The sequence below is a fragment of the Bufo bufo genome, chromosome 8, assembly GCF_905171765.1.
Source record: "Bufo bufo chromosome 8, aBufBuf1.1, whole genome shotgun sequence".
Lineage (NCBI taxonomy): Eukaryota > Metazoa > Chordata > Amphibia > Anura > Bufonidae > Bufo > Bufo bufo.
This window is the reverse complement of record NC_053396.1, coordinates 165,042,044-165,065,460: the sequence shown is the minus strand read 5'-3', so window position 1 is coordinate 165,065,460 and position 23,417 is coordinate 165,042,044. Positions and strand designations below refer to the sequence as shown.

The window sequence follows — 23,417 nt, the reverse complement described above, 5'->3', positions numbered from 1 at the left end:
ATACATAATAAGCAATAGATAACCTATGTATGGATCCGTATTTTGAACATGCTGCATACATTTCCATAGATATTCCATGGATGTTTCCATGTGCAAAACGGGTGAAAGTAGTGCATGCTGTTTGTAAAAGACATATTCATACGTCCTCGTGAATGTACTGACAGATTGATATTGACTCCATACTATGCACACAAAAAATACAGATGCTGCTGAAAAAAATGACTGTGGTCTAATCAGAAATGTATTTAGTATTTTTAGTTTATGGTTAAACCTGTTTCTTTGGGAAGACCACCTGCTTATTCAGAGCAGATTCCTGCCCTGGTCCCATCTACTGTCCACTTCCTGGGGTTCAGCTTGACACACAGGAAAAGGCTGGAGACACCTGCTCAACCAATCAGCGGCCACAGCGTTAAGGCTAGGGCTACACGATGACGTGTCGCGCAACTTGTTGCACCAAAGCCACGTGTCATTTTTTGTAATGATTGTCAATGGGGTCGCACTGGATTTTTGTGCGACTGTCGTGTCGCAGTCGCAGTGCAACACAATTGACAATCATTATAAAAAATGATACGCAACTTTGTCGCAATGCAGTTGTACCCTTTTTGTCGCCCCCTTTAGCCCTAGTCTAATCCACCTCAGCCATTGATTGTCTGAGCAGGCATCTCTAACCATTTGCTGTGTGTCTAGCTGGGATAAGTTCACCCAGGCTTTTAACTCATTTTGCCTCCTCCCCCTTTTAATTTTTTTTTATTCTTTCCCCGGAAACCCCCTTTTAATCTTGGTGCAATCCCTTCAAGCGGACAATACACACTGCAATATTTTAACCTGATACTGTGAAGTACCGGGATCTCCACAGCTGGGTGAGGTCCAGGAGTTATTTCACAGTCTATACAGTATGTGTTGGCAGAGATCCATGTGTGGCTGCCTATTAAGGGCTCATCCCCACGACCGTTGCCCTGCCATTGCCGTATTGCGGGGCACCGGCCGTGTACATTCCGCATCACGGATGCCGACCCATTCACTTGAATGGGCCTGCAAATCTGGAGATGCAGTACGGAACCACGGAACGGAAGCACTACGGAGTGCATGGACTACTTTTTTGCAGTGCGGACCATCGGATGCGGATCGCGGACCTCATTCAATCGAATGGGTCCACGATCCGCATGCGGCTGCCCCGCGGTCTTGCCCGTGCATTGTGGACCGCAATCTGCGGTCCTCAGCACTGGCACTGATCTCTTACTCTTGTGAGCATGAGCCCTAAAAGTCATTTTTCGGTCCCTTTTTAGTCGTGAACTAAGCTTTTTTTCCGCACCTTCCAACATCCACTGATGTGATTCTGTCCGTGTATGCTGAATGACTCTGTCTTACCTACTGGCATTGTCAGGCTGATTTCCATGATAAGTTGCCTTTGTTTGCAGATATGAACCTTGAATGCAGCTTAACAGATGATTATTGCAAGAACCATTTCCTGGTGGGTCTGTTGTTGAGAGAAGTATTACAGGCCGTCCAGGAGAACTGTGACATCAGATTCGCTGCCATCTCCACTCTGAAACACCTGCTCATCAAACATGCGTTTGACAACCGCTATCAGCACAAGGTAATTACTTTTCAGATGATCATACAGTCAGGCTTCTCATAGATGCGCTGGAAGATGTAAAAATGAACTGAATGGAGCAGTAAAACACATTTCAGTCCAGCACTCCATTCACGTCTGTGGGACTGACGGAGCGCCAGCCATATCAGTCCCATAGAAGTGGACGTCATTGCTGTAGAGTCAGACCCGCTAGAGACTACCTAACATGACTGCTGATGCCTATGATTGGCCGCAGCAATCTCATGGCAGCGCCAGAAACAAAGGGGCACATTTATTAAGACCGGCGTTTTAGCCGCCTGTCTTAATAAAGCCCCATAGCTGGCGGAGGATCTGCCGACGTTACGAAGCCGTGCAGGCCTCTCCATAATTTCGGCGCATCCAGCACCAGTGTAAATGGAAGACAGCTTCTTTGCTGTCTTACGTTTAGACTTTAGACCTTTTTCTACGCCTAAAACAGGCGTAGAAAATGGTAAATGAGACGGACCTGCTGGCCCTTCGCCTCCCACTCCACACCCACAATTTTAGACCTGACGTAAGTGGGGCAAATTTAGGCATATTTCAGAATTGTAAATTACCCCCAAAGTGTACAGGGACCACAAGAGCAGCAGCATGGGAATGGCAGAATATTGACTAGACTCCTAAAACTACATTTTTGTGGGTCCTGGAAAACCCTTTTAAAGTGGACCTGTCCTCCCCTCCTGACATCACCGTTAAATATTGTATTCACCATACTATATCAGTTCTGGAGCATTATTTCTCATAATGCTGTGTTGTTCCATTGCTCTGTTATTCCTCCTAGAAATTTATGGGGGAAAAAAATGGTGCCTGGCTGTTACCATTCCACTTCACCCCAATCAGTTGTCAATTTAATCATAGGACATTTTAGATGCTTCAGTAAGAGGAGCTGTCACCTTTCCTGACATGTCAGGTTTAGCAGCTACTTACATTCCCCATGTAATAACAGTTTCGAAACATCTATTCTTATGACTGATTGTACGCTGTGCCGTTCTTCTCTTATTTCTGCTAGAAGTTTATGAACAAAGGTACAGATAGGTATTACCAGTTGGAGGTTTGTCCCTGCACAGTCTGCAGTTCTCATTGGACAATGTCGGGCTGTGCAGGGACACCCCTCCCTAATCGGTAACACCCATATGTTCCTTTATCCATAAACTTCTAGCAAGAATAGTAGAGGAATATCACAACACAGAGATAGGGCTCGTTCACACGAACGTATTTTGTGTTCCGTATACGGGCCGTTTTCTGCGTTCCGCAAACGGTCCATATACGGAACCATTCATTTCAATGGGTCCGCAAAAGATGCAGACAGCACTCTGTGTGCTGTCCGCATCCGTTGCTCTGTCCCGTGGCCCCGCAAAATTTATGAGTCCTGTCCTATTCTTGTCCGTTTTGCGGACAAGAATATGCATTTCTATAATGGGCCTCCTGTTCCATTCCGCAAATTGCGGAAGGCACCTGGGAGGCATCCATTTTTTGCGGATCCGCAATTTGCAAACCGCAAAAAAACGGCACGGTCGTGTGAACAAGCCCTCAAAAGAATAGATACAGAGTGGTGACAGGTCCTCTTTAATGTCTGTTCTCCTGCAGGCTGTGAGGGTGAATTTCTGTCTGGATGACATTTTATTGCATCTAGATGTACAGTATAACTCTAAAAGTACACGTTTTTACACATATAAATGATTTTATCGCTATAATTGTTATATCTCTTATTTGTGTCTCTTTTGCAGAACCAGCAAGCCAAAATCGCCCAGCTTTACCTTCCCCTGGTGGGGATGTTGCTGGATAATGTCTCCAGGTTTGCCACCAAAGACCTACTGTATAACTGTACTGCCATATCCGCCTCTGTAAGTGTTTCCCTGCACAGAAGATTGTATATCATATTATTATAATATCTGCTAGAAATTGTGGAATAACATAGAAGAATGTCTGATTCAGTTTAAGAAAAGATGCTTCTGATCGGCGGGGGTCCGACACCCGGGACCCCTGCCGATCAGCTGTTTGAGAAGGCAGTGGCACTTTCAGTAGCGCCGTGGCCTTCTAGCTGTTTACCGCAGGCCCAGTGACGTCACGACTAGGACGGGGCTTAGCTCTGTCCACTACAATGTTACCGGTGTAGCTCTGACTTCCGGTGACGTAACTTCACCAAACAGCTGATTACCAGGAATAGGATGGCAGACGCAATCAGCTAGTGATGGTCTATCCTGAGGATGATCTATCAGTCACTAAAGGATGGACAACCCCTTTAAAGGGTTTCTGTCACCCCACTAAAGTGATTATTTTTTTTTGGGCTAGTTAAATTAGTTATATAGCGATATATTAAAATATAATAGTGTTCCTTACTTTGATCCAGCAGTTTAGTCAAAAAACAACGTTTTATCATATGCAAATTCCGTCTCTACCAGCAAGTAGGGCGTCTACTTGCTGGTAGCTGCTGCAGAAATCCGCCCCCTCCTCTTGTTGATTGACAGGGCCAGCCGGGATCTCCTCCTCCGGCCAGCCCTGTCGGCTTTTCAAAAATCGCGCGCCCGTGTTGAATCTGCGCAGGCGCTCTGAGATGAGGAGGCTCGTCTCCTCAGAGCTCCCTCAGTGCGCCTGCGCCGATGACATCATCGAAATAGAAGACGTCATCGGCGCAGGCGCACTGAGGGAGTTCTGAGGAGAAGAGCCTCCTCATCTCAGAGCGCCTGCGCAGATTCAACACGGGCGCGCGATTTTTGAAAAGCCGACAGGGCTGGCCGGAGGAGGAGATCCCGGCTGGCCCTGTCAATCAACAAGAGGAGGGGGCGGATTTCTGCAGCAGCTACCAGCAAGTAGACGCCCTACTTGCTGGTAGAGACCGAATTTGCATATGATAAAACGTCGTTTTTTGACTAAACTGCTGGATCAAAGTAAGGAACACCATTATATTTTAATATATCGCTATATAACTAATTTAACTAGCCCAAAAAAAAAAAATCACTTTAGTGGGGTGACAGAAACCCTTTAATATGGATATCAGTCTGACTTTTGCTATATAGCAAAGTGGAGGCACAATGATATTTATTCATGTTTAACAATGCTGAATGAATGATGCTAGGGTTAAATGGCGACATGCTGCATTGAGACATTGCATCTAACGATTGTCAAGTGTCTAATTGTCATCCTCATCCTAGAGCGACCTTGACATGACAGTCACCATACATCTAAGGCCACTTTCACACCAGCGCTTTTGCTGGATCTGTCATGGATCAGCAAAAACTCTTCCGTTCAGATAATACAACCATCTGCATCCATCGTGAACGGATCCGGTTGTATTATCTTTAACACAGCCAAGACGGATCCGTCATAAACTCCATTGAAAGTCAATTGAGGACGGATCTGTTTTCTATTGTATCAGAGAAAACGGATCTGACGATTCAGTTCAGATTTGTCCCCATTGACAATGAATGGGGACAAAACAGTAGCGTTTTCCCCCGCTATTGAGATCCTATGACGGATCTTAATAGCAGAAAGGGAAAGCGCAAGTGTGAAAGTAGCCTAACCCTGTTGGATTTTTGGTCACAAGTCACACATGACTTTGCCATTACAAACTGCAATGCAAGCTGTGTGTCACTCAGGTTGAGTTCACACTTCAGTCATTTGATCAGTTATTTCCATCAGTTATTATGAGCAAAAACCACTAGTGAAGCCTCCACAGAGATCAGGTGTAATGGAAAGATCTGCACCTGTTCTGTGTTTTTGACCCACGCCTGGCTTTGGTTCATAATAACTGATGGGAATAACTGATCAAATAACTGAAGTGTGAACTCAGCCTTAAGCCTCATTCCCACGTCCGTGTCCATGCTCAAATCTGTGAGCAGGTGGTCAGTGGTGCATCCGTGAAGCTGTCCGTGAAGGATCCATGTTGGGTCTGTATGTCCGTTTTTTGCTGTCTGTGTTGCATCCGTGTTTCACTGACACTGAACAGCTGAAAAATAATTTTCAAAGCATCTCTTAATGATCCGTGAAACACGGATGGCATCCGTGTTGCATCCGTGCTTTTCGCGGACCCATACACTATAATTGACGTGATGGATCCGTGTACACGGACAAAATAGAGAATTTATCCGTGCTAAAAACACTGACCCACGGACAGTGCTAAAAGACCGATGTTTGAATGCACACATTATAATGAACGGGGACGTGTGCTGTCCGTGGAGAACACGTACAGCACACGTCGGTGAAACACTGATGTGTGAATAAGGCCTCATGCACACGGCCGTTGTTTGGGTCCGCATCCGAGCCGCCGTTTTGGCGGCTCGGATGCGGACCCATTCACTTCAATGGGGCCGCAAAAGATGCGGACAGCACTCTGTGTGCTGTCCACATCCGTTGCTCTGTTCCGCGGGCCCGCAAAAAAAATATAACATGTCTTATTCTTGTAAATTTAAGTTTACTGAAGTTTTCAAAAAATAAATTTACAACAGTAATATAGAACATGGGTATAAGAAAACAGGTTCAGGATGCAAGGTACCCTTCCATAATCACAGATCAAAGTTACATCCATTGTATTAGTAAAGTACATTTTTAATTAAATACCCTTTTGACTACAGACCAACCTAACCTGATTTCAACAGGTAATTTTTATCTTTTAACTAATAAAACCTTATAACTCAGACGATCTACTAATAGTCACCTTAAATCTGTATATGACATATTAATCATTAAAACTTTAATGTATGTTAATACCTTTATTATATCCGGCTGTGTTAATACCTATATAGGCAAAGTAATCTTATCACACTTAGGCTACATTCACACGTCAGTATTTTTCTATAATCCGATTTTCTGTCCGTTTTTTGCGGATCCGTTGTTCCTGAAAATGTTTCCGTATGTCATCCGTTTTTTGCGGATCCGCAAAAAACGGAAACATGTATAAATTTCAATAAGCAAATAAAGTTGTTTGGATTTCTTTAAAAAAAAAAAAAAAAATATTAAAATGTAATTTCCAGGAACGGATTCCGTATAAAACGGATGACATACGGAATGACATCCGTATGTCATCCGTTTTTTGCGGATCCATTGACTTTGTATTGTACCAGGATCCGATTTTTCAGGAAAAGAATAGGACATGTTTTATATTTAAACGGACATGCGGAACGGAACAACGGAAACGCACAGCACACATTGTGCTGTCCGATTTTTTTCCAGGACCCATTGAAAATGAATGGGTCCAGATCTGGTCCTGATCTGTTCCGCAAAAAACGGAACAGATCAGGAAAGAAAAAACGGACGTGTGAATGGACCCTTAATTTTATTTCATGACATTTAATTCCTGTCATTTGCATTAGTGTATAAATTTTCATCTAAAATCTAAAACGGACAAGAATAGGCAGTTATATCAATGGCCGCCCGTTCCATTCCGCAAATTGCGGAAGGCACACGGGCGGCTTCCGTTTTTTGCGGATCCGCGGTTTGCGGACCGCAAAAAACGGCACGGTCGTGTGCATGTAGCCTAAGGCTTTACCCGCGAGTCTGTAACCTGTCTGTAGTTCAGCTGTATTTTTTTCTATAGCAAATTGCAACTCTAAACCAGTGTATATCAAAACAAGCAAAAACAGCACTTTTGTATATCCCCATAAAAATACTTTATTCAATGTTAATTTAAAAACTATACAGTACAGACCAAAAGTTTGGACACACCTTCTTATTCAAAGAGTTTTCTTTATTTTCATGACTATGAAGGCATCAAAACTATGAATTAACACATGTGGAATTATATACATAACAAACAAGTGTGAAACAACTGAAAATATGTCATATTCTAGGTTCTTCAAAGTAGCCACCTTTTGCTTTGATTACTGCTTTGCACACTCTTGGCATTCTCTTGATGAGCTTCAAGAGGTAGTCCCCTGAAATGGTCTTCCAACAGTCTTCAAGGAGTTCCCAGAGATGCTTAGCACTTGTTGGCCCTTTTGCCTTCACTCTGCGGTCCAGGTCACCCCAAACCATCTCGACTGGGTTCAGGTCCGGTGAGTGTGGAGGCCAGGTCATCTGGCGCAGCACCCCATCACTCTCCTTCATGGTCAAATAGCCCTTACTTTTAAAGTTTTCCCAATTTTTCGGCTGACTGACTGACCTTCATTTCTTAAAGTAATGATGGCCACTCGTTTTTCTTTACTTAGCTGCTTTTTTCTTGCCATAATACAAATTCTAACAGTCTATTCAGTAGGACTATCAGCTGTGTATCCACCTGACTTCTCCTCAACGCCACTGATGGTCCCAACCCCATTTATAAGGCAAGAAATCCCACTTATTAAACCTGACAGGGCACACCTGTGAAGTGAAAACCATTTCAGGGGACTACCTCTTGAAGCTCATCAAGAGAATGCCAAGAGTGTGCAAAGCAGTAATCAAAGCAAAAGGTGGCTACTTTGAAGAACCTAGAATATGACATATTTTCAGTTGTTTCACACTTGTTTGTTATGTATTTAATTCCACATGTGTTAATTCATAGTTTTGATGCCTTCAGTGTGAATCTACAATTTTCATAGTCATGAAAATAAAGAAAACTCTTTGAATGAGAAGGTGTGTCCAAACTTTTGGTCTGTACTGTATATGAAAGGTTTTACTTAGATATGCCTCTAGAAATCCTATGCAACCTATTTAATGTTTTGCCTGCTTGAATTGGCCAGCTACATACCAAATTAATCATTCATATCCTCACGGCAGCCAGATGCCTTAATGCTTGGAATTGGAGGCAGCCGGTCCCTTCGACAAAGTGTTGTAGTTAACAATCAGAGACGTGTGGAGCATGGAGTGTCTCACAGCTCAGATGCCTGATAATGGAGACCTTTTCTATAAGTTCTGAAATCATTGTGAGATATTCCATCTGCAGTGATATGGTTTCTCTTCAGATACTACAGAAGGCTAGCCCAATGAATAGTTGCCACATTACGCTTGCTCTAGTCCCGGAATGCCCAATTTGCGGCCCTCCAGCTAAAACTTTAACTCCCACCATGCCCTGCTGTAGGATGATAGCTGTAGGCTGTCTGGGTATGCTAGGAGTTGTAGTTTTGCAACAGCTAGAGAGCCGCGAGTTGAGCATCCCTACACTATTCTATTCCCTCCCTATTGTCTTCATTGTTGATGGTCTTCTTCAGTGATGGTCAGTTCGCCGTGTTCACCAGCGAACACATGCGGGCTGGCATCTTTAGTAAGGTAGACTCACCCGTGAAACACGGCCGTGTGCATTCGGCCTATATCAGATACTATAGTTACCTAACCAGTAGAAAGTACAATAAAGAAGACCAGTGATGGTCAGTTCGCAGTGTTCGCCAGCGAACACATGTGGGCTGCCATCTTTAGTAAGATAGACTCACCTGTCCGGCGATGCACAGGTAAGCCCTTACATCTACCGGGAGCCGGTCTGAAATCAAATGCAGTCACCGGGAACAGGCAGTTCCGAGAACAGCTGCCGGGGGCCTTCATCGGGCTGTTCTCGGAACTGCCTGCTCCAGGTGACTGCATTTGATTTCAGACCGGCACAGGTAAGGGCTTACCTGTGCATCGCCGGACAGGTGAGTCTACCTTACTAAAGATGCCAGCCCGCATGTGTTCGCTGGCGAACACTGCGAACTGACCATCATTGGTCTTCTTTATTGTACTTTTACTGGTTAGGTAACTATAGTATCTGATATAGGCTGAATGCACACGGCAGTGTTTCACGGCCATGAGCGGTCCATGGTAACACAGCCTGGATTCCTGCACTCGTATAGCTCATACGAGGGTATTACTGTAGTGCAGCGGCGGCATGAAGCGCACGGCGCCATAGCAACCAATGACGCCGTGCACTCCTGCTTCAGCAGAAATCCAGGCCGTGTTACCATGGACCACTCATGGCCGTGAAACACTGCTGTGTGCATTCGGCCATACTGTGATATTGCTAATATAAATGCTGTATTGTATGTACACACTACAGCTGCCTGTTTGTCGTGTGCTCATTACATAATCTCACTCTTGTATATATTTTTTATTTTCTCACACTTTCAGTAAACTTACAATTAAAGGGAACCTGTCATGTGGATATTTGATTATAATCTAACTAATTATATACAATCATTAACTACTAAAAAGTGTTCTAGACGTATTCACTTACTGGTGTGACAGATGGTTACCTCATAATATACACACAAAGATGCCGCATGCTAATGAGCTGAGATGAGTCCAGCGTGACATCATTGAGTCCAGTGTTTATTTAATTCAGAGCTATAGCCACTCCCCTGCCCACCTGCTGCTGATTCATATGGAAAATAACTGTCAATCAGCAGCAGGTAGGCGGGGAGAGTCAAGAGCTCATAAATATTCATGACTTATTATTATCAGCTAGAGCTTTTCAATACAAGATGTTGGCAGATTGACTGGGTCAATTAAAGAAAGTGACCCAGCATTTTGCTAAGAGAATCAGTCACTTATTTATGTTGCCCTTAGTTAGGACACCATAAAACTGGTGACAGGTTCCCTTTAAGGCTACTTTCACACCTGCGTTTAGGTGCAGATCCGTCTGGTAGCTGCACAGACGGATCCACACCTATAATGCAAACGCTGGTATCCGTTCAGAACGGATCCGTCTGCATAACTCAGTAAAAAAAAAGTCCAAGTGTAAGTCAAACGGGTCCGTCCTGACTTACATTGAAAGTCAACGGGGGACGGATCAGTTTACAGTTGCACCATATTGTGTCAATGTAAACGGATCCGTCCCCATTGACTTACATTGTAAGTCAGGACGGATCCGTTCGGCTCCGCATCGTCAGGCGGACATCAAAACTCTACAAGCAGCGTTTTGGTGTCGGCCTCCAGAGCGGAATGGAGGCTGGATGGAGGCAAACTGATGCATTCTGAGCGGATCCTTATCCATTCAGAATGCATTGGGGCTGAACTGATCCGTTTTGGGCCGCTTGTGAGAGCCCTGAAACGGATCTCACAAGCGGACCGAGAAACCGCCAGTGTAAAAGTAGCCTAAGCAAAAATTTAATACAGACAAACATTAAAATAAAAAGCAGATGTGAATGCAAATGACTTCAGGATCTAATCTAATGCCATTTGATCCTCACAACAGTCAATCCACTAGTAATAAATAAATCCACTCATGTCTTACCCTATTATATAGTTACATAGTTGATACGGTTGAAAAAAGACACAAGTCCATCAGGTTCAACCAAATATCCTCTTCACCATCAACACACATTTCACATATCTCACTTTGTCAGGAGGATGGGCCACTGCAACTAATCTTCCTTTAAAATGTGTTGGCCCATCTTCTATATTGGGGGCATATATCTCTAGGACAGGGGTAGACAACCACCTGCATTCCAGGTGTTGTGAAACTACAACTCCCAGCATGCACACTTTCTCTGCTCTTCTCATAACTCCCGTAGAAATGAATGAATGGAGCATGCTGGGAATTGTAGTTTCACAACTGTCAAAGGTTGCTGACCCCTGCTCTAGGATATGCCCCCAATGTCTGATAGCTGCAGGTCCCACCTCTGGGACCCACACCTGTTTCTAGACTGGAGCCTGCACAGATGCGTGGCCACCCTCCATTCATTTTTATTGGACTGCTAAAAATAGCTCAGCAGCAAGCTTGGCTATTTTCCGAAGTCCCATTTAAATGAATGGGAGACGCGCTATGCAAGCACGACCACCTCTCCATTCACTTCTATGGGACTGACAGAAATAGCCAAGCCAGCGCTCTGCTATTTTTGGCAGTCCCATAGAAATGAATGGAGAGCAGCCACCCATGCGTGTTGTGCCCTCCTTCACTTTGCGGGCTCCGTTCTAAAGATAGGTGCGGGTCCAAGAGGTGGGACCTGCACCTATCAGGCACTGGGGGCATATCCCCAATATACAAGATGGTCCAATCCCTTTAAAATCTTTTAATAGGGTTGAGCAAACCCGAAAGGCAAAGTTCAGGTTCGTACCGAACTTTGTGAGTTCGGGTGATTTTATTATTTTCCATTATAACATGGTTATAACGGAAAATAATAGCATTCTTAAGACAGAATGCTAAATAAAATGTCCATTTAGGGGTTAAAATAATTTTAAAAACTCACCTCGTCCACTTGACCGCGCTCACCACGTGTTATAATGGAAAATAATAAAGTGAAGTTCGGGTGCCCATTGACTTTAGTGGGGTCCGGGTTTAGGTTCAGTGTTCGGGTCCCGAACCCGAACCTTGACCTGAAGTTCGGCCAAACTTGGGTTCGCTCATCCCTATCTACTGACACTCATAGGAACGCTGAAGCAAGTTCACATTGGCCAATACACTATGCATGGTCATTTAGGAATTGTGCTTGTTTTATTATAGTCGTCTTCATCTAGGATGGTATAGTCATGTAACAACAAGTTGCAGACGTGTCTAGCACAACTTGATTGAGAATTTGCTGTTGTGCTTCATGTCACTGTGTAGCCCTTGCCCAAATGCAGCTAATTTGTTGGTGTTTGTCACTTATTTACACTAAAATATATTTTGCAGGCATCCAGGGACACATTTATGTGCAGCTTTTCCTCTCCTTCCAACAGATTAAGCTTGATTATGGACAAAGACACAGGTCAGTTTTTAGTGAAAACACACTTTTTTAGATTATATTAGGAACTGTAAGTCTCAATGTTGTAAGAAATGTCCCCTTACAAGAGGGACTGAATCAGCAATAACCTACAGGGCAGAATACAACGGTTCCTGTTCTGTAAATGCAGTGTAGACGTAGCCTGCCGTTGCCTCTGTGAGGGTACGAGCACACATTCTGGAAGCCAAAACCAGTAGTGAATTCTAGAAAAGAGAAGAAGTTATATCTGTCCTTTATACTTTTCTTTCCTTTTATGATCCACTCCTGATTTTGGCTTCCAAAACTGCATCAGGAAACCTGACCATGTGGCCAGACCCTTAAGAGTAGATAAAAGCCAAAACCAGGTGCGGGAACACCAGGGGGGCACCATATCAAGTATGTAACTGCAATATCTAGACACAGAAGCATTTTATAAATGACTCCAATAAAATATGTTTCTTTTTGCATGATGAAACAGTAAATTAACATAAAAATTGAGGAATAGTCCCTTCATCATTGGATGACTTTGCTTATTCTCTCCCAGTCTGTACAGAGAAGCTGACAATTAAGTTACAGAATCATGAAATGTCAGCCTATTATGTCTGCTCTAGTGGCAGCAAATGTGAAAATGTGTATATTTTAAGATTTTTTTATGTCTAGCAACTAAATATAAGTACCGTAAATAAAAATACAAATATGTATGTAGGCACACCACCTTACCTTCTGGAAGAATATGTCAGCACGCCTCATATATCAAGCAACTGTACAAATTTATTTGCATGCAATAAAACATATAGGAAAATAAATAAATAAAAATGGCTTCCAGTGATGGTAGATTCGCATAACATTTCAATTATTCATCCTTAACATCCCCAATATGTCAATTTCGTAGAGGGTATAAAGGACCAATAATTAATCGATACTGTCTTCTCAAGTCCACAATTTATATAAAGACTAATATCGCTCAAAATTCACAATTGGGGTACATCACTAAAAATACATGATCAAAAGATTAATACATATCACTCGAAATCCATGATCAAAGTGCAAAGAATAATAATTCATAAAATTGTCTCCTCGTTGTTTCCCGGCAGCAGATCGGGTTTTCACAGCACCGGGAAACAAGGATTTTTGTGCTGCACTAATGATCCAATCCACGGTACATTTACACTGCCAGATAATCGCTACCACGCGTTACTATGAAAGCTCGTTAGCGATGATCTTTTCATTTCTTGGGCCCTTTAGGCAAGTGGTGAAACTTTTTTTGTATTTACTTGAAACGTAGCACATCTATTAATTGGAGTAATATTAGATTTTGCCCTCATGACACACTAGAAAGACAAAAAAATAAACATATTGATATCATTGTGCCCAGAGATGTCCAAAATATTACAATATCCTGTTATGTATCCTACATGATGGAGGCCTTTAGGAAACAGTACCCGAATTGATGGTCTTTGGTCACCTCACCTTTTTTTTTAAATTGTATGCACCCCAAAATGGAATCAAAATATGACACCACAAAGTGTTTTTGAAAGGTTTTTAAAAGTAAATATAACAAAAACTATATCAATTTGGCATTTGTGTAATGGCACTGACCTGCAGAATAAAGACCTGTATTGTTATTTTTACCACACGGTGAATGCTGTAAAAGTTAAACCTAAACCTAAAATGTCAGAATTGCATTTTTATTTATGGGGTTATCCGGGAATAAATGTTGATGACCTATCCTCAGGACAGGTCAGTAATATCAGGTCGGCGGGGATCCAACACTTGGGACCCCCACCAATCAGCTGTTAGAAGAGTCCAGATGCCCCATGAGTGTCGTGGCCTCTTCCTCGGCCATTTGACATCACCGTACATCGGTCACATGGCCTCGTTGCAGCACAGCCCCTTTCAAGTCAATGGGGCTGAGCTGCAATACCAAGCACAGCCACTATGTGGTGCACAGTGCTGTGCTTGGTAAGCACCCAGGAGGCCGTCGCACTCACCAGATGTCCAGTGAGCACCACAACTTCCCAAAACAGCTGATCTATGGGGATGCAAGGTATAGGTCATCAATATATGATTAGCACGGGTCTGACTCCCGGCACCCCAGCCGATCAGCTGTTGGAGGAAGCCGCGGCATCCTTACAGCTTACCAAACACGGCGCCATCCATTGAATAACGGCTGTGCTTGGTATTGCATCTCAGCCCTATTCACTTGAATGGGACTAAGTTGCCCCTAGGCTATGAGACCAATGAACGTCACATGGCCTAAGAAGAGACCTTAGCAGTCACAGAACACCATGACCTCTTCTTACAGCTGATCAGTGAGGGTCCTAGATGTCGGACCCCCACCAGTCTCAAATTAAAAACCTATCCCGAGGATAGAAAATCCCTTTAAATGGCATCTTTAAAAAATACAACTCGTTACACTCTAACCAAATCCTGATATGGCTATGTCTGTGGAAGAACAAAAATAAAAGTTAAGGCAGGGAGGAGAAAGGGAAACTGGTACTGTCATAATTAGCTCGAGGTTAAATCCTGCAGCCACCACTGGGGGACATTAGCCATTTCCCCTGGCGCTGTCAACCATTAGGACTGGCAGAGGAAACAGGCGGAAGAAGGGTGCCCAGAGTGGCTTGGACCTGCCCTCAGTGCATTTAACTGCTGATTTGCATATTGATTAAAAGTAGTTTTCTCTAAGCTAAAACCATCATTACATTCAGCTGAGCTAGCCCTACAACCCATTGTGTCTGGTTGTGATTTCCCTGGTGACAGACTCCTAATAAAGTGCTATGTTAAGAAATTAATCAGCACAGAAATGTGTACCTGTTTAGCACATCCCAGCACATTGTTTCCCCTTCTATCTTAATATTGCAGGTTTTTCCTCCCCCCCCATACAGTACTTTATCTCCTCGCCCCCAGTGTGTTACTCCCCACCACCTTTTTAGCAGTACTTTCTTTACCCTCCCAGTTGCAGCCCGTTCTATTATACTGTAACTGGCTCCATGAGTTTTAGTAAACTGCAGTGAGTCTGCAGGAGAGAGCCCAGAGGAGGGGAGTGGTAGTTGTGGCACTGATAGGAGTGGTGGTGGTTCACGGTGGCTGTCCTCATTCCAATGCTTCCTGGAGCCGTGCAGTAATTGCAGGGCATGCCCTTTCTTACCTCAGGGTAAACCCTGGTCCTTTTGTGGGCTCCTCTCTGGTGTTACATGGGGTGTCCTTGATGTTAGACAGATGGTTGCAACGCCGGAGGGCAGATGCCAGGGCCGGCAGAAAGATGATAGAATCAATGACCAAGCCCATTTGGTTTCAATAAATGAAATCTGTCTTTATTGAATAGATAAAAGTGAAGAAGGGTCCGAGTTATTGTGCTGAAGATGACAATAGGAGAAACAAGCAAGGAATCTTTATATATTATATATATTATTCCTGGTATAGGAAACGTTTAGTATAACTTGGACAACCCCTTTAAGTTCTCTTCTTTCTGATTCACCTTCATTCTGACTGATGGAAATGATTTACTGGATTCATTAGTTTTAGAAAAATGGAATTTAATACTTTCTTTATACTGGTTTTAAGGTTACAGCTCATCTTTCCCAAATGGTTGCATCATGAAAAGAGAGGACTCGCGTGGCTCAATCAGCACAGACGTAACAACGGACCACAACATGAACGGTGAAAATGTACGTTTTACATCGGTGATACTTTCTGTCTAAGATGACAATATCATAAAATTCCTATGGTCCACTACTTGGTAGTCTGGCAAGTTTCCCTGAGCACATAGGGGGTAATTTACTATTCTGAAATATGCCTAAAGGTGTATTTCAGGCGGAGATGGTGGCACAAGAGTTAGTTGCGCCGCAATCTGCGACTTCGCCCCGCTCACGCCAGGTCTAAAATCGTGCCGGGGAAGGGGACGGGCCTCTTCATAACTTCGGCAGATCCTCCGCCAGCTATGGGGCTTTGTTAAGATCAGCGTCTAAAACGCCATTCTTAATAAATGTGCCCCATATTTTTCATGCTAGAAAAAACAAAACTTGAGTGTAAATAATAAAATAGAAATCTTGCTTGCGTTGTATGGCAAGTATACTAAGGCTAGTTTCACACTAGCGGTACATTCTTCCAACAGGCTGTTTCGGCAAAGGAACAGTCTGTCGGAAGACATCGTGTCTGGCATAGCCAGAGAAGAGCAGAGCACCGCCAGGCCTCATTGACTTTAATGGGACTTGGTGGGGAACCAGCCTGTTTCCGGCATTAGTGCCAGGATTCGGCCGGACAAACACCTCTGCAAGCAGAGGATTTCTCTTAAATTCAAGCGGTCCCGTTCATTTTTCATTGTGGGGCAAATATACTAAGGCTAGTTTCACACTAGTGGTAAATTTACCGCTATTGTGATACTAGCCTTAGACTGGCATTATGTATGCCAGTCTTAGTGTAAAGCCTGTCCATGCACCAAATTTAGCCAGGCCTTTAAATAAATTTGGTAAATTATGGTAAATACATTCCACGCTCTCTTATATTGCCACTTTTGAAAAGTTGCAAACGACTCCGTTAATATGGCGAGAGCCATAATTTGAAACTTTTTAACACCATAAAACTTGGATAAGTTATTTGATAAATCTGCCTCTTTACCCCTCATGATGCAGACATCTTGTCTATTAACCGACTTTTTTAGCCATACTTTTGGTATTTGCACTTCAAAAGCTCCCATTGTATGTACTGATTGTATTTCTGAACCCCCATTCACCCAGCTTATGCCAAAATAGTTCTTTTTGTCATATACCAGGTCAATATACATCAAACTACCTTGTTTTGCAGAGTATGTAATAGTGTAGTAGACTATGTCCCGTCTGTGATCATGTTCACGGCTGCAGCCAGAGGCTCGGTGGTCACGTGACGCTTAGAAACCACTGAGGCCAGAGAATGGTTGCGGTGGTGGACATGACCATGGACGAGATTTCCGATCCACCAGAAGCAGCAGGGATGGAGGCTTTGGCAGTGAACAGGTGAGTGGCTTTTTTTTCTCCTTTTTACACACTTTCAGGACCATAACTAAAGTTGGTTTTGGGTCCTAACAACCTCATTAAGTCAGTGACTAAATATTTTGTACTCAAATCTAATTTATTATTTTTCCTCTCCAGATGCGTAGAAGCTCCGTTAAAAGTGTGTCTCCTTATACCAGATTGGATTCCTATGAAATTAAGAGCCTGCTCATTTGCTATCTGTACGTAGTGAAAGTTATTTCAGAAGGTAGGTGTTGAGTTTATGTTAAATCCATCGTATTTACATACATTACACATGCAAATTGAAGCTTTGATAATCCAGCACCTAAAATGGGCCAAATAGGCCCTGCGCCAAAAATATGTGAGGCTTGTGGTAGCCCTGCCCATAAGTGGGTAATTATGGTCAGGTTTGGGAGAGCTTACATGGCCCAAATTTACCAACTGCAGTGCTGTCTACAACTAAAAATGTTGAGCTTCACAACCAGCCAAAAATGTAGAAAATACTACAGAATGACAGTTTATCTCCTGTCTACTTATTGCATTGATTTCTAAGCACAAAGATTTCTCACCAATCAGACCAACCTTACAGATGTTGAGTTTGCCATTTACACACGTTATCATCTTCCTCCTCTTTTATGACCTCCCTAAAATAAAAGTTAACATGGAGAAATATAATATACCAATATTAAAGTAAAAAAAAATAAAAAATTGAACATGTCCTCTCACTGACTTGATAAAAGAGATTATACGCCAAAACGCGTTGTCTATGTGAGGTTGTAAATAAAAGACAACTGGTATATTTCAACCCCATCAATCTTGGACTACATCGTTCCTACTCAGAAGCTGACAGTGCCACACAAGATGTCATTCCTTTTGCAGTGTTTTTTTATGTAGACTTTTAGGAGATAGGAATGTTATTAGTTTACTTACCATGACACAATGTCACAATCCCCAATATTTGCGCTCAGGGTCCTAAACATAAAAAGTAACTAGATGTGTATCTCATGAGCTCCCTTAAAGGGACACCCCATCTGAAAGGAGTATTTTTAACTCACTAAGGCCTTGTTCGCACATCACTTATTTGATCAGTTATTTCCATCAGTGATTATGAGCCAAAACCAGGTGCGAATCAAAAACACAGAACAGGAGCAGATCTTTCCCTTATACCTTATCTCTGTGTAGCCTCCAATTCTGGTTTTGGGAGTCAAACTCCCACCACCTTCCTTCCATGGCCTCAGTGACAGGCTGACTGAGAAGGTTAGGCAAGAATGTCTGCCAAGCCAAAAGTCCAAACATAGAGAAAGTTAAAGAGCTAGGACAGGAAGTACAATACATGACTTCAAAAAATTATATCCAGAAAATCATCCACCCCGATTTTATAAAACAAATGGCAGAATATTCACATATTGGTTAGTATGTGATAAGAAATGACTGAAGTGTCCCTTTAAGTCCCTATTGTTATTATTACTAAACAGCTGAAAATGATTTACTTAAGGGGGCGGATGTAATAATATCAGCACCGTTTCTCACACTTGACTTTTGTGTATCCTAATGTAAATGTTTGTGTTGTCCTCAGATTCTCTGATTAGCTACTGGAATAAAATGTCCCCACCAGAACTGCTGAACTACCTTACGCTTCTAGAGTGAGTTGGACAGTGAAATTTATTACCGTACTGGTTTGCTTTGGTCCCATTGTGCTGACGTTAGATAAGTGGTCCGTAAAACATTAAACCACTACTTGAGTGCTTTCCCATCTGCATTTTATTTTCTTTGTGGTTTTGAAGCCAATGTCAGGAGTAGATCACAAAGGCCTCTTGCACTCGAACGTTGTGCATCCGTTCCGTGCGGTCCCCAATGCGCGGGCAACGTCCGTGCGGCGGCGGCCAGGACGGATCGAGAACCATTCAACTTGAATGGGTCTATGATCCGTCCGCACCGCAAAATAATAGAACAATTTCTATTTTTTTGCAGTGCGGAGGCACGGACAGAAACACCACGGAAGCACTCCGTAGTGCTTCCGTGGGGTTTCGATCCGTGCTTCCGTTCCGCATCTCCGTGATTCACTTGAATGGGTCCGCATCCGTGATGCGGAGTGCACACGGGCCGGTGCCCGTGTATTGCTGACCCGCCGTATGTGGGCCACAATACGGCCACGGGCACACAACGTTCGTGTGCAAGAGGCCGAAGGGAGAGGAAGTACATTAAATAGGGGATATTTCACTTCTCCTTTTTCAAATCCACCCCTAGATTTGGCTTCAAAAACATCATCAAAACATTCAAACTCATTGAGGGAGATTTACTAAATGTACCAGAATTCTGGCTCAGTTTGCCCCAGAATACTATATATACAATATATTCCTTGCAGCACATTTATTATGTCTTTTAGACACTTTTTTTTTGTGCCTCACTTGTTTGATTTAGCATGGAAAATGGGGCATAACCAAAATGCACCATTGTGCGTCAAAATTGTGCCAAAATGGGCCAACCAATAGATGATGGAAATGCGGTAATATAAAGTGTGACCTATTTTAATAAATTTAGCATATCCTTGAATGCCTAAGTTTACATAAATATTAGACAGGTTTAGTAAATCTTCTTTGTCGTGTTCTTTTGGACAGCAGCAGTAATCTCAACCTTAGGCCTAGTTCACACGAACGTGTGTGATCCGTGGCCGTATTGCGGCCCGCAAATTGCGGGCCGCAATACACGGCCACAGTTCCGTGTGCATTCCGCATCACGGATGCGGACCCATTCACTTCAATGGGTCCGCAAATCCGGAATTGCGGAACAGCCACACGGAACGGGCCCCCTCAGAAGCACTACGGAGTGGGGTTGCGCCCCGTACTTCCGTTCCGCAAAAAGATAGAACATGTCCTATCTTTTTGTGGAACGGGCGGATCGCGGACCCATTAAAGTGAATGGGTCCGCGATCCGATGCGGCTGACCTACGGCCGGCGATCGTGCATTGCGGCTCGCAATTTGCGGGCCGCAGCACGGGCACGGGTCACACACGTTCGTGTGAACTCGGCCTTAAGGTCCATTCACATTTTGCGGACCGCACATCGCCGGCACTCTCATAGAAAATGCTTTTTCTTGTCCGCATTTGCGGACAGGAATAGGACATGTTCTATTTTTTTGCGTAACGGAAGTGCGGATCCGCAGATGCAGACAGCACATTCCGGCCCCATTTAAAATGGATGGGTCCGCACATGTTCCGAAAAAAATTGCGGAACGGAAGCGGACCCATTTTGCGGACGTGTGAAAGGACTCTTAAGCCTCATTCACATTTCCATTTTTCATGGCCGTGTGCTATCGCATTTTCCACTGACAGAACACGTGCCCATTGATTTTAATATGTTTGTTCACACATCAGTAGTTTTTCACTGAGGGTGTGTCACGGAGACATGCCTTAGGCTACTTTCACACTGGCGTTTGTGGGTCCGCTTGTGAGATCCGTTTCAGGGCTCTCACAAGCGGCCCAAAACGGATCAGTTTAGCCCCAATGCATTCTGAATGGATAAGGATCCGTTCAGAATGCATCAGGTTGCCTCCGTTCAGCCTCCATTCCGCTCTAGAGGCATACACTGCTGCTTGCAGCGTTTTGATGTCCGCCTGACGATGCAGAGCCAAACGTATCCATCATGACTTTTTTTTTTTCATGGTAATGCAAACGGATCCGTCCTGAACGGATACAAGCGTTTGCATTATAGGTGCGGATCCATCTGTGCAGATACCAGACGGATCCGCACCTAAACGCAGGTGTGAAAGTAGCCTTACTTTGGTCCGTGATGCAGAGCAAACATGTCCATTGAAGTCTATGGGTCCATGAGAAATCACTGACACAACATGGATGGCATCCGTGTTTGGTCTGTTTTTCACTGACCACAGGTAGGAGATGCTCTGGAAATTAATTTTCCCATGGTATACGGATGACACTCGGAGGGTAAAAAATGGACACACAGTCCAAACATGGATACTTCACGGACATCTCCACAGATAAAACACGTACAGATTTTGTACGGACGTCAAATGGACACGGAAAGTGAACGAGGCCTAAGGACTTTTTTAATGTTTCCATGTGCTGTCTTTATGTCTTTTTTATATGCAGTACTTAAAGGGGTTGTCCAGCTGTTAATATTGATGACCTATCATCAGGATAGGTAATCAATATCTGATTGGCTTCCTCATCATTAGGCCTCATGCACACGACCGTTGTTGTGTTCCGTTAGGCAAAATGGGTTTCCGTTGTTCCGTGATCCGTTTCCGTTTTTGTTTCCGTGTGTCTTCCTTTATTTTTGGAGGATCACCAGACATGAAGGAAAGTAAAAAAAAGTCCAAGTCAAGTTTGCCATGCAAATGATAGGAAAAAAACGGACGCAGATGACAATCCTGTGTGCCTCCGCGTTTTTTCACAGTCCCATTGACTTGAATGGGTCCGCGAACCGTTTTCCGTGAAAAAATTAGGACAGGTTATATTTTTTTGCCGAGCTGGAACCACGGATCACGGACGCGGATGACAAACGGTGCATTAGCCGAGTTTTCAACGGACCCATGGAATAAAACAACGGTCGTGTGCATGAGGCCTTACTCTACGTTTCATCTCCTGTGGCGCGGTGGCATAGTGTAGTTACAAGCACTTGCTCCACTCACTTGAATTCAGTGAGTGATTGTATTACACTGCACTTCTGAAACGAAGTGTAGCATAAGGTCTCATGCACACGAACGTATTTTGTTTCCGTGTCCGTTCCGTTTTTTTTGCGGATAGGATGCGGACCCATTCATTTCAATGGGTCCGCAAAAAACGCAGACAGCACACCGTGTGCTGTCCGCATCAGTGTGTCCGTTCCGTTGCCCCACAAAAAAAACAGTGCATGTCCTTTTTTTTTTTCTAGTTTGCGGACAAGGATAGGCATTATTACAATGGTACGCAAAAAAAAAGGGTGCCATACGGAACGTCATCCCTTTTTTTGGGCGGATCCGCAATTTGCGGACCGCAAAACACATACGGTCGTGTGCATGTAGCCTAATGAAGAGGAAGCTGCGCTCACATGGAGCACCACCTCCTCTTCAAACAGCTGATTGATGGGGGTGGCGGATGTCAGACCTGACAATAGGCCATCAATATTAATGGCTGGACAACCGCTTTAATGTTTTAATGTATGAGACATTAAACTTTCCATTATTTATGTGATTTTTGTTTCTTTTTAGGGCTTGCCTATTTCATTTCAGATATGTAGGAAAAAGAAATATTGCAAGGTAAGCATATTATTATGCACCCCTGTCTTGGAGTTGTGGAATGAGTACAGTGAATTATAGGTACATAGATACTTTGCTTAAAATGTACCTGGGAAATAATTGCTTTATTAGGCTAGGGCTTGAAAATGCCCAAGTGTTTCCTGCTAAGTATTTTGAAATCACAGATTTAACAGCACTGCGACTTCAATATTTCTGTGAAAGGTCACAGCCATGTCACTTTTACAGGTACTGCTTTATTACTCACCTAATGTTGGTGAAATAAAGCTAGAGGTAATATGCATTTCCACTTAAGGTCCCTTTACATGGGACGACAGAGCAGCAGAGTATCGCTGGTAGAGGAGACCGCTGCATGAGATCCGCTCCTCCAGAGTATGAGGCGGAGCGCTCGCTAAGGCCATCTCTTGTCTCATTCTGAATCATTGTTTGCCGACAGATGATTGTGTTTACACAGCACAATCTGCTGCCGGCAAACGCCGATTTTTGTGTACGCACAAACGATCGGATTACCCAATGAACAAGCGTTTCGTTCGTTCATCGGGTAATCGGTGGTACATTTACACCTCCAGATAATTGCTGACAATTAGCGATTACTTTTAAGATTCTCGGACAGTGTGAAGGGCCCTTTAGGCCCCTTTCACACGGGCGAGATTTCCGTGCGGGTGCAATGCGTGAGGTGAACGCATTGCACCCGCACTGAATCCGGACCCATTCATTTCTATGGGGCTGTGCACATGAGCGGTGATTTTCATGCATCACTTGTGCATTGCGTGAAAATCGCAGCATGCTCCTCTTTGTGCGTTTTTCACGTAACACAGGCCCCATAGACATGAATAGGGTTGCGTGAAAATCAAAAAAAAGTGCGGATGCGGTGAAATTTTCACGCACGGTTGCTAGGTGACGATCGGGATGGGGACCCGATCATTATTATTTTCCCTTATAACATGGTTATAAGGGAAAATAATAGCATTCTGAATCATGTGACGGACCATGTGATGA

The 23,417-nt window shown here is 43.6% G+C and overlaps 1 protein-coding gene across 3 annotated transcripts in view; it reads left to right on the top strand.

The window, feature by feature from the left end:
* Positions 1-23,417, top strand: part of DOCK11 (dedicator of cytokinesis 11) — a 291,743-nt gene that overhangs the window by 143,389 nt on the left and 124,937 nt on the right. For all 3 annotated transcript variants that reach the window (XR_005774010.1, XM_040406100.1, XM_040406099.1), the window contains 7 exons: positions 1,419-1,597; positions 3,340-3,456; positions 12,105-12,180; positions 15,742-15,845; positions 17,304-17,412; positions 18,742-18,808; positions 22,374-22,421. Coding sequence is in view for 2 of the 3 variants with exons in the window: in XM_040406100.1 (XP_040262034.1) it covers positions 1,419-1,597; positions 3,340-3,456; positions 12,105-12,180; positions 15,742-15,845; positions 17,304-17,412; positions 18,742-18,808; positions 22,374-22,421 (700 nt within the window). In the remaining variant the exon portion in view is untranslated. The remainder of the gene's footprint in view (positions 1-1,418; positions 1,598-3,339; positions 3,457-12,104; positions 12,181-15,741; positions 15,846-17,303; positions 17,413-18,741; positions 18,809-22,373; positions 22,422-23,417) is intronic.